The sequence below is a fragment of the Gymnodraco acuticeps genome, unplaced genomic scaffold (assembly GCF_902827175.1).
Source record: "Gymnodraco acuticeps unplaced genomic scaffold, fGymAcu1.1, whole genome shotgun sequence".
NCBI lineage: Eukaryota > Metazoa > Chordata > Actinopteri > Perciformes > Bathydraconidae > Gymnodraco > Gymnodraco acuticeps.
The window spans coordinates 51,481-62,686 of record NW_022992290.1 but is presented as its reverse complement, the minus strand read 5'-3'; the positions used below and the strand labels follow the sequence as shown (position 1 = coordinate 62,686).

Sequence of the window (11,206 nt, the reverse complement as noted above, 5' to 3'; positions counted from 1 at the left end):
TATATATTAGCACTGACACTCTTTACACTAGAAGGTTACAGTGCATCCGTCACACCCTCAATCGTCTATGAAACAGGAAGCACCTCTGGCACCGAACTACCTGAGCCACTCTGTCAACACCAGATGAAGCAATACAGATTAAACCACATGAACATGAAAAGTATCTCTGACACGTGGGCTAGAACAAGACACAACATGTTCCTATTAGAAACAGATAGTGTGCAGATGAACCAGCAGAGCATCCTGGCCTACAAAGCTGGCACTTTTAAAATCTTTGGCCAAACAGGAAGACGATGTTCTCTCATCTGCATGATCCCTACCCCGGCTTCAACATCAACACATTAAAGGGGCCCTATCATTGTCATTTTCATGGTCATATTTGTATTTTGTGCCATACTGTGCCATGTCTCTCTGCTTTAATGTTCAAAAAGATCTTTATTTTTCTCATGTGCTGCAGAAACTCTTTTCACCCTCCGTCTGAAACCAGAGGCCAGGCTGCTCTGATTGGTTAGCGGGAGGGTTACATAGGGAAGTGTGTGGGAGAGAAACTCCCTCTGTAGGTAACAGGGATTTTAGCCTTTGCAGATTATTAACGTGCACAAAAGCTAGATCACACACTAAGGGAAAACCCCAAAAGCATGAAAGGGCCTCTTTAAACTAACACCCAAATTCTCCAGCGACTGGTTGCAAGAAAAAAAAAGCGTAACTACCAAGCCATACAGGTATATTTTTTTAAAGGAATTTAGGATAACATGCAAGAAATCAGTAGTTATCGATGCACTGTAAAATGTGTTTTTGGCAGTAAATATCGTAAAGGCTGTCTGAGGATCAGTCAGGATGCTTCTTTTATCTTTGCAGTAAAGGGGAACTTAGAAGTATGAAGTTCCAGTTCAGACAGCTGTAGTTCCCTCTCTGCCCTGTGATGTTTTTAGGAATAGCTAACACTGCCCTCTGGTGTCATTTCATGGATCAAAGTGACAAAACTACAGGCTTCACAGAAGATATAAATTGAGAAATGGTGAAACAGTCAGTCAATGAAGTCAATTGCTAGTGAATAAATCATAAACAATTCTTATCAATTAAAGTTTTTTATCAGGCGGAACGCAAGTCATTTCCTGGATCCAACGTTGAGGATTAATTTTCCTTCATTGATATTTTAACATATTTGGCTTTTATGCCGCGATAAAAAAAGCGATCAATCTTAAGATTACATTACATTACATTTAGCTGACGCTTTTATCCAAAGCGACTTACAATAAGTGCGTTCGACCAACAAAATACAAACTTCAAGAAAACAGAATCATAAAGTAGATCAGGTTTCATAGAGCAAAAACATTTCAAGTGCTACTCAACTGGCTTTAGGTAAGCCAGTCCTTTATTAGTATATAAGTGCTTTGTTAATAATTCTATTGCTCGAAGTGGAGTCGAAAGAGATGAGTTTTCAGTCTGCGCCGGAAGGTGTGTAAGCTTTCTGCTGTCCTGATGTCAATGGGGAGCTCATTCCACCATCTTGGAGCCAGGATAGCAAACCCACGTGTTTCTGCTGATGGGAACATGGGTCCCCCTCGCAGCGAGGGTGCAGCGAGCCGTTTGGTTGATGCAGAGCGGAGTGCACGTGCTGGGGTGTACGGTTTAACCATGTCCTGGATGTAGGAAGAGCCAGATCAATTCGCAGCATGGTACGCAAGTACCATTGTCTTGAAGTGGATTCTAGCAGTTACCGGAAGCCAGTGAAGGGAGCGGAGTGGTGTGGGAACATTTAGGAAGGTGGAAGACCAGACGAGCCGCTGCATTCTGGATGAGCTGCAGAGGTCGGATGACACATGCAGGTAGACCAGCCAGGAGGGAGTTGCAGTAGTCTAGGCTTGAGATGACGAGAGCCTGGACCAGAACCTGCGTCGCTTTCTGGGTCAGCTGGGGACGTATCCTCCTGATGTTGTAAAGCGTGTATCTGCAGCAGCGGGTTGTAGCAGTTATGTTTGCAGTGAAGGACAGGTTGTTATCTAGGATCACACTCAGATTCCTTGCAGTCTGAGTCGGGGAAACAACAGAGGTGCCGATGTTGATTGTCAGGTCAAGAGTGAGACAATCTTTTCCCGGGAGGAAGAGCAGCTCAGTCTTGTCAAGGTTGAGCTTGAGGTGGTGAGCAGACATCCACTGAGAGATGTCAGCTAGACAAGCAGAGATGCGTGCGACGACCTGGGTCTCTGAGCGGGGAAAGGACAGAATTAATTGGGTGTCGTCAGCGTAGCAGTGGTATGAAAAACCATGCGGGCTAATGACAGATCCGAGCGAGTTTGTGTACAAGGAGAAGAGGAGGGGACCAAGAACAGAGCCCTGAGGGACCCCTGTAGTTAATTGACAAGGGTCGGACTCCGACCCTCTCCAAGTAACCCTGTAGGTGCGGTCTTTGAGGTATGAGGTGATGAGGGAAAGTGCAGAGCCTGAAACTCCAAGTTCTTGGAGAGTGCGAAGGAGGATCTGATGATTCACCGTGTCGAATGCAGCAGACAGGTCCACAAGGATGATGACAGAGGAGAGGGAGGCTGCTTTAGCCGTGTGCAGTTCCTCAGTGACAGCAAGGATGGCAGTTTCTGTGGAGTGACCTGCCTTGAAACCAGACTGGTGCGGATCCAGAAGGTTGTTCTGATGGAGATAACAGGAGAGTTGTTTAAAGACAGCGCGTTCAAGTGTTTTAGACAGGAACGGGAGGAGAGAGACAGGCCTGTAGTTTATAACATCAGATGGGTTGAGAGTAGGTTTCTTTAGGAGAGGGTTTACTCTTGCCTCCTTGAGACTGTTTGGAAAGTGACCAGAAGTTAGAGAAGTGTTGATGAAATGGGTGAGAAACGGTAGAATATCAGGAGCGATAGTCTGAAGGAGGTTTGAAGGGATAGGGTCCAGAGGACAGGTGGTAGGGCGGGCAGAGGTAATGAGGGTAAGAACCTCACTTGGAGAGAGAGGGGAAAAGGAGGTTAGTGTGTGGGTGAAAGGAGGGTCTGGTGACCCAGCAGTGAGTAAAGGTGAGTCAGAAAAAGAAGAGCGAATATCATCAACCTTTTTTTCAAAGTGGTTAACAAAGTCGCTTGACAGAAGGGAAGAGGGGGAAGGGGCTTTGGGAGGGTCCAAGAGGGTGGAGAAGATGGAAAATAGTTTTTTGGGATTGGAATAGGAAGATTGGATCTTATCTTGAAAGAAAGTGCTTTTTGCCTGAGAGATCGAAGCAGAGAAAGAGGAGAGGAGAGCTTGATAGGTTAGGAGGTCGTCACGGTGTTTGGATTTCCACCGTTTCCGCTCTGCTGCCCGAAGGACGGTTCTATTAGCACGCAGTGCATCATTTAGCCAGGGAGCAGGAGGGGACTGACGAGCCTGCCGAGATGTGAGAGGACAGAGAGAGTCCAGAGAGGATGAGAGAGTAGAGAGGAGAGTTTCTGCAGCAGAGTTTGGAGGTAGGAGTTGGAACGAGTCAGAGGAAGGGAGGGCTGAGAGCACCGATGAGGCAAAGGTAGAGGGGGAGAGGGAACAAAGGTTACGGCGGACAGGTGCAGGATGAGAAGAGATTAGTTTGTTATGTTTGGAAAGGGGTAGAGAGAATGAAATGAAATGAAAAGATAGGCCCATAACTTTGACCCAGTTTATCAGTTTCAAACTGTCCTGACTGAGCACATGCACCTCGTAACCTTGGCTGCTGTGCTCTCAGTGTTCTGTCTCCCTGTTCCTGCCTGTTGGCATCAGCTGATAGATGTGTTATGATTTTATCTTGTTATGCAGCATGTTGATGATACTCTCTGAACTAGCTAAATACATGGGTCCGGGGTAGAGTTCTTCAGAATTGACGTGGCAACTCTACCGTGCAGTCAGATCGTGGCTGCTGTGACTTGTGATGTGAATTCTCCGGCCGAAGCTCCAAATAAACCATCAGTGTTTGACATCAAAGCTCCTGCTCTTCCCGTGTCTCTTTCCTGAGTCGGTGACTCCCAATGCATTGCTGCTACACAGAAGTTTCCCTTACAGTTATTACCCGTCCTCTTGTGTGTTATGTAGCTTTTTATGCATGTAAACGGTCTGCAGTCACCAACCCTCAAAGTAGACCCTGTAGCGAGTAAAACTCTAACACAGAAAATACCTGTCTATGCTGCCCCAGAACGCCTCGTTGGAGATTTCTCTTTTTCCATTGTGTACTTCTTGGGTATAGTGACGTATTTGGGTATAGTGACGTAACGGCTCCACAGATTGGTCCGCAGAGCCGTTACGTTTGGACCAATCCGCGGACTTCCTCACACACACACACTCTGCGGGACGTTGCGAAGCTCGCTGCTACGAGGAGCGGGACACTGTGAGCTGGCTCACTGGTGTGGGGTCGGCGAGACACCGCGGAACTCAGCCTGGGCACACACACAAACTCCCAGCCAGGCTGCGGGTGTGTGTGTGTGTTCAGGCTGTGTCTCGCTGTCTCGCAGACGGCCACTGGGCTCACGGGGGGGGGGGGGCAGGAGCTCCAACAAGCCGTGTAGGACAGAGTGAATACACATACTATACAGAGATGAGAAACCAATGTGAGTTTGGAAAATTGCACAATGTAAATCTATTTTAGTAGACCTCAACAATGGAATTATGATCAGTAGAAGTGGCCATGACATGGGACCTTTAACTTAGAAAACTGTAACTTGACTCCTTTTTGGCATCAAATAGACCAACAAAGTAATAGTAATTATTTAAACGGTTAAGAATTGAATCAAGAATTGTTGGTTTCAGCCCTGGTTTTAAAAGTGAATGATAGCAAACAAGAACAAAATTACCTGAGAATGAAAAACTGTGAAGAAAATCCAGCTTCTGATTTAAATATATAAATCATAACAAAGGGTAATTCATTTTCAGGATACGTTTTATGGAAAATGCAGTTCAATAGACAGGTTTTTTTTTTTTTTACATCAAATCATAAAACTTGAGAGGTTCTCAGGTTTCACTGGGGAGAGTTTATGGACCGACGTTGAGCATGTTGTGCTTCTACAGTTTCAGTGCTGGATGAAGTAAGGCATATTTCTACATGAGGAGAAAAGACAAACAGATCAGTACACGTGTTACTGCAACAGGAAATCTGCAGGTTTATTTATATATGTTATATATACTTTATATTTCAGATGTAGTTTTTTGGGATTTCTAGCTTTGCAGGTGCCTTTGAAATATTGACTTGAATTCTGTTTGAGGGTGCAACTTTAATAATTATAAGTATTTTAGAAAACAAGCAAACATCTTTAAAATCCATCCAGAAGGATTTTGCATAGTAGAATATGCATTAATATACAAAGTCTGTGAGCAATGTCAGAAGTTAAAATCCCAACCAAAGAAGCTCACTGACTTTTGGTTTGGTTTTAGGGTTCATTCCAGTCTCATTTCACCTGAGCAACATCAGCTGAGCGTGGTGCAGTGATGACGTAGTTTTGTAGAACAAACCGGAAGTTTTAGAATCAAATTTTTACATTGGGTTTCGAAATATTGCCGAAAAAAAGGTTTATGGCAAACACACGTTTATGATACCTACACTTTTCGGTCAGCAGGATAATCTGCACATTACCTCCACTTTAATGTATTTGTTTTTTATTTAAGTGTAAAGGCAATTGCAAGAAATAAAGAGCTAACTTTAAGCTCTAAAGGAACTACATCACTGTCCCATGACTTCGAGTCACCACCGTTAAGCAAAAGGTGGCTAATGTCCGGCGTCATGATGTTAGCAGTCTCACTTATACCTCATTCACACCAACCGTGTTTCAGGGCCGGTTCGGAGCTGGAGCTTGAAAAGTACCGGGTTTTCCTCTTCACACCGCAGCGGAGCAGCCTCTTAGCTCCGGAATCCGGTTCGTTTCAAGCACCAAAGAATTGTCCGGCCAGAGCAAAAGCACCACATACGTCACGCTTACGTCGAGGCGAGGAAAGGGGCGGGATCAACTCCTGAACAACAACAAAAAGCCCGCGTTTTATCCAGTTTGTACACAACGATGGAGAAACGTAACAAGCAGCAGTGGTCCACTGAAGAGACCAGCTACCTACTGGGAATCTGGTCTTCCGAAGAGGTACAGAGGAAGCTGGAGCACAATCGGCCATTGTTGTTGTTGTCGGTGTGAGCTGTGAGGGGTTTCCGCACGGTTTGGCTTTATGAAGCAGGCACGCAAACGGTTACGTCATGACGCAAACGATGACGCAATGACGCAGCACCAGTCGGACTCTGGGCGGTGTGAAAAGAGCCAGAGCTAAACCGAAGATCCTGAACCTGAAAAGCTCTCGCACGGAGCTTGAACCGGAGTTGTGTTGGTGTGAATGAGGTATTAGCCGCTTGTTAGCACCTGCTGTTTTTAAGTCACGTAAAAGCTTCAGACATTCACCAGCTGGGTGTTATCTGACTTATATTATGTCGTAGAACAAAACGTGAACATCTCTTTAGCTCGTGTTAACCACGGACCTTATTTCAGCCATATAACCCCAAATACGATCAAAAAACGTTGATTACAGGTGGAGAGAACCAAAAATGTCTCATTCCTGTACCACTCAATACGTGGCTCCACCTCAGCTGTATGTGTGGATGATTCTGTGGCGTTTCAAATGGTGCATCAGGATGAATGTCTTCCCGCAGAGCGAGCAGCTGTAGGGCCGCTCCCCGCTGTGTGTGCGCTGGTGGACCCTGAGGCTGCTCTGCTGCGTGAACCTCTTCCCACACTGACCGCAGCCGTACGGCTTCTCGCCCGTGTGTGTCCGGTGGTGGATGTTGAGGTGGGACGAGCACTGGAAGCTCTTCCCACACACCGTGCACCAGAACGTGCGCTTCCTCTTGTGGCTTTGCTGGTGCAGCTTGAACTGGTGCAGACGGCCGAAGGTCTTCCCGCAGTGCGAGCAGGAGAATCCCCGAGTCGATCCGGAGAAAGACCTGTGGGAGGAGGGAGGGTGGAAGCTGCCTGTTTGGACGTGAGAGTGACTTACGACCGGTCTATCTGAGGCGGCACTCTCCCTATCCGAGTGTTCATCCGGATGTGAGGGGTTTCTCTGCGGACCTCCCTGAGGTCTGGGTTGAAAACCGGAAGACTGTGGACCATCCTTCTGAAACTCACTGTTGTACATCCCATTACACGGCCTCTGAGTGCTAGCAGCCTTGGTCGAACCCACATCAGAATGGTCTGGAAAGGTGTTGGAGTATTCCTCTACCACACTAGAAAAGTCAGGGAAACCTGCATCAATGTCGTCGCCTTCAATGATGGAGGACCAGAGCTGGGAGTCTCTCTCATCCAAGGAAAAGTCAGCGGCAAGTGGAGTCTGCTTGGCTGCGCCATGCTGGCACCCGTCCTGACTAAATCCTGAGCGGTCCTCCTGCTTCTCCGTCTTCACCGTGAACTGAAGGCCACTGATGTCTCCTGCATGCGCTGCAGAGTTATACAAGTCACTGAACTCTGATGATTTTCTTGTGCCGCCCTCCGAGAGGTTTAAGTGACGGTCCTCCTCCAGCTGCTGGCTCTCTGGAGCGTTAGCTGGACGGCGGTATTGACCAGCAGAACCTGCAAATGAAAGGAAAACTCATGAGGGATTGTGTGAATAATGTGAACATTAATGATTAATTTTGGATTTAATTCTTTAACAAAATCCAATTCTTTAACTCACCAATCAGCCTTGCAGATTCACTGATCCACAGCATCTCATCTGGACTTTCTTCTTTAATCGTGAACGAAACTGTGGCTTCGTCAATATCAGGAAACTAGATAAAGAGAGGATGGCTTCAACTTTAATGTATGGGCTCAGAACAGTCTCATAATACACACATGCACACAGAAGGATTCACACTTGTATTTCATGATCCGCAAAAGGATCCACACTTGTGTTTTTCAATGCACACACAAATGTGTTCCGTTTCATATTCATGTAAATAAAATCAAAACACAGAAAAAAGTTTTACATGTGTATTTTTGATCCTCACATATTTGTTTTCCGTTTAAAACCTCTGCACCTGCAGACACAAACCGCTTTCTGTGCACGGATCGCTGTCCATTCATGTGTGGGTCACCGATTCGTACTTGTAATTTTTTCTATCCATCGTCAATCAGATGTCTCCTTCATTCTAAGCCAATCACATGAGCGCGCCCCCACGAGGGTATATCTTGCGTTCATGACACTTCATATACGCATTTTGCACAGTCCGGTCAGCTCGCTAAACAGAGGGCGGAGCATCAGGTGATCATGCAGAGCTGCGTGTCTCCGTCAGACTCAGCAGCTGATCTGATCTCTCTCTCGCGTCCGGTTACACTTCACTCGCGTTTATGTCCATATCGATCAGATCCAGCTCTCCTGATCGGCCTTTATAGAGAGCACCGATCAAACTATTAAGAGCCGATAATGACCGGCGGGGCTCCCCCCCTTGACAGTTCACTGTCTAGCACTGGCTTCGTAGTGCACTGCTCGATTAGGCTAAGCTAACCTGTAGCTGCTCCCTCCACACTCACAACAACTTCATACAGACATAAATAAAGCAGCTGTATTCGCCATACAGGAAACACACATTTAAAACGGTTTTGCCTGCCGTTTTTGTGTACACAACCATTCATCAATGGTTCGGGAAGTGGCGCCTTAATAATATAAAGGCTTGTATTTGCGTGCATTGCCAGGTGTCCTGAGATTAGCGCCTGCAGGCAGGCTCCATAGAGCTGTCAGCTCCGGACAGCGCAAAATGCGTACATGAAGCGCTACGTCATGAACACAAGAAATCTACCCTCGTGGGGGCGCGCTCATGTGATTGGCTTAGAATTTAGGAGACATCTGATTGGCTATAGATAGACAGGGGAGTCTCAAAAAACCCACACACGAATGGACAGCGATCCGTGCACAGAAAGCTGGTTGTGTCTGCAGGTGCAGCGGTTTTAAACGGAAAACAAATATGAGGATCAAAAATACATATGTAAAACTTTTTTCTATATTTGGATTTTATTTACATGAATATGAAACGAAACACATTTGTGTGTGCATTGAAAAACACAAGTGTGAATCATTTTGCGGATCATGAAGTACAAGTGTGAATCCTTCTGTGTGCACGTGTGTATTATGAGACTGTTCTGAGCCCATATTAATTAAGCTGTAAACACAACATGTAATAACCTTATGAAATGGATTTGATGAACATGTTAGAAAACGTTGGACTATACACTATTTATAAATGGAGCAGACACACTTCAACATTATCTAACTTAATTTACTTGGGATACTACATACAAATCCTCAGGGAACATGACACTGCTTTTACTGTTGTTTTAAACTGTACATTGTTAACACGTATTTACACTGAGGGTTTTTATATTTGCACTTCTTGTATTTATTTGTTTCTATTATTGCACTATATATATATATTGGTATCTTGTGCGCTTTTCTGTATCTTGTCATCTTATGAGCATTTATTTTCAGCCGTGATTATTATTATTATTCAATAATCTCCTTTTCTGCACTACACCAATTACTGAAGATATTATCTGCACGTTAGGTGCTTATATCGCCCATATGTTCAGCAGCTAATCACTTATTTAACCAGGCAGTTAGTAGTTCTGGGACATTGTATTTGTAGCTCCTTGATGCTGCTAGAAAGTGAACCCACTGGTGAGAGCCAGAGCTAATGTTAGGGCTGCTCGATTATGGCAACAATCATAATCACGATTATGTTGGTCAATAATTGATATCACGATTATAAAAATGTTACTTTGAAAACATCCATTTAAAAAAAGATTGAACAGTATGTTTTTAACAGTTGATTACCCTGAACTTTAAGTATAATTAAAAATAATAATAATCGTTTTATTTCGATTACGTTGTTTTCGTAATCGTTGCAAACCAAAATCGAGATTAAAATACGATTAATTGCACAGCCCTAGCTAATTTACACATATAGTTTGGAGCCGCTTTTATTCATGATAAGCATGTTCCACACCAGTGTCAGTGCTGCTCAGGTGAAATAAGACAACAATGCTGGGCCTCCTACTTGGTAGACCCGGGCAAAACATTGCAACTGTGCCCTTATTATTCCAAGGTATTGAAATACAACCAATAACTAATTTGTCCACATAGGAAAACGGGGGGCTGTTGGGGCCCCTGGTGGCTTATGGCCCAGAGATTCATGTACATCTACACAGATATTACTGATGTTGACAAAAACAAGAAATATGAAAACACAGACCTTGATATCTGCAGTAGGATGTGGACAGCTCCGCACATCAGTTCCTCTGTCCATGTAGTTTTCTGGTGTAGGTAAAGAAAAATACATTAAAACAAAGTCAAATGAAAAACAATTTTGGAGGATTTGCATTAAATTATATCAACAATGTAAGTAATGTAAAAAGATAGAGCGATCCTACAGCCTTGTTCTTATTTCTCTTCAGTTGTAGCCTACTGTATCATAAAGCGTGTATCATGTTGTACACTACTACATTAATATGCATAATACATGAGTTTACAGGAGTAGTAATTAGCAGCATTATTAGTCATAGAGCCTCTCACCAAACCCCCGCTGCAGCTGACCTCTCTTGTTTTCCATCATCAGTAATTTCCTCTTCAGTAACTCATTCTCGTTTTGCTTTCGAGATATTTCCAGATGCAGAAATGCACATTTGTCATCGACTAGTTTGGATATTTCTGCCACTGCTGCTTTCACCAAAACCTCCATTATAGAAGATAACTGGGTTTGAAAGGGAATGCACGTCGCCATGCTGATTCATGTAAGGTAATATGTAAGGGTACAATATAAGAAATACGTCTTTAAACGCAATGGTTTTTATAAAAAAATGCGAAAACAACCGACGCACTAAGATGTTACATCCCTCTGTTTTAGCTAGCTGGAGCTTTGCTTCCGTGTGGCTGAACGTCTACCGTAAAGTCCCGAGGAGAGGCGCGGAGGGATACCAAACAAAAAGACAGTGTAAGAACCAGAGGTGGAGTACTCAGATCTTGTACTTGAGTAAAGGTAGAAGTACCAGAGTGTAGGAATACTCTGTTACAGTAAAAGTTCTGCATTCAAAATGTTCCTCAAGTAAAAGGAGAAAAGTATCAGCATAAATATAAACTTACTAAAGTAAAAGTAGTCATTCTGCAGATTGGTCCATTTCAGAATAATATATATAATATGTCCTGGTTATAATTATTGATGCATCAAAGCTGGTAAAGGTGCAGCTAGTTTTAATGACTTTGTATA

The 11,206-nt window shown here is 44.3% G+C and overlaps 1 protein-coding gene across 1 annotated transcript; it reads right to left on the bottom strand.

Annotated features, from left to right (window-relative positions):
• Nucleotides 1–6,204: 6,204 nt before the first annotated feature.
• Nucleotides 6,205–10,871, bottom strand: LOC117540936 (zinc finger and SCAN domain-containing protein 32-like). Its single transcript, XM_034207892.1, has 4 exons — nucleotides 10,516–10,871; nucleotides 10,196–10,257; nucleotides 7,645–7,738; nucleotides 6,205–7,541 (listed from the first exon to the last, which is right to left on the bottom strand). Exons 1-4 carry the CDS (start codon nucleotides 10,721–10,723, stop codon nucleotides 6,562–6,564), a joined length of 1,344 nt encoding a protein of 447 aa, XP_034063783.1. The 5' UTR covers nucleotides 10,724–10,871; the 3' UTR covers nucleotides 6,205–6,561.
• Nucleotides 10,872–11,206: the final 335 nt, after the last annotated feature.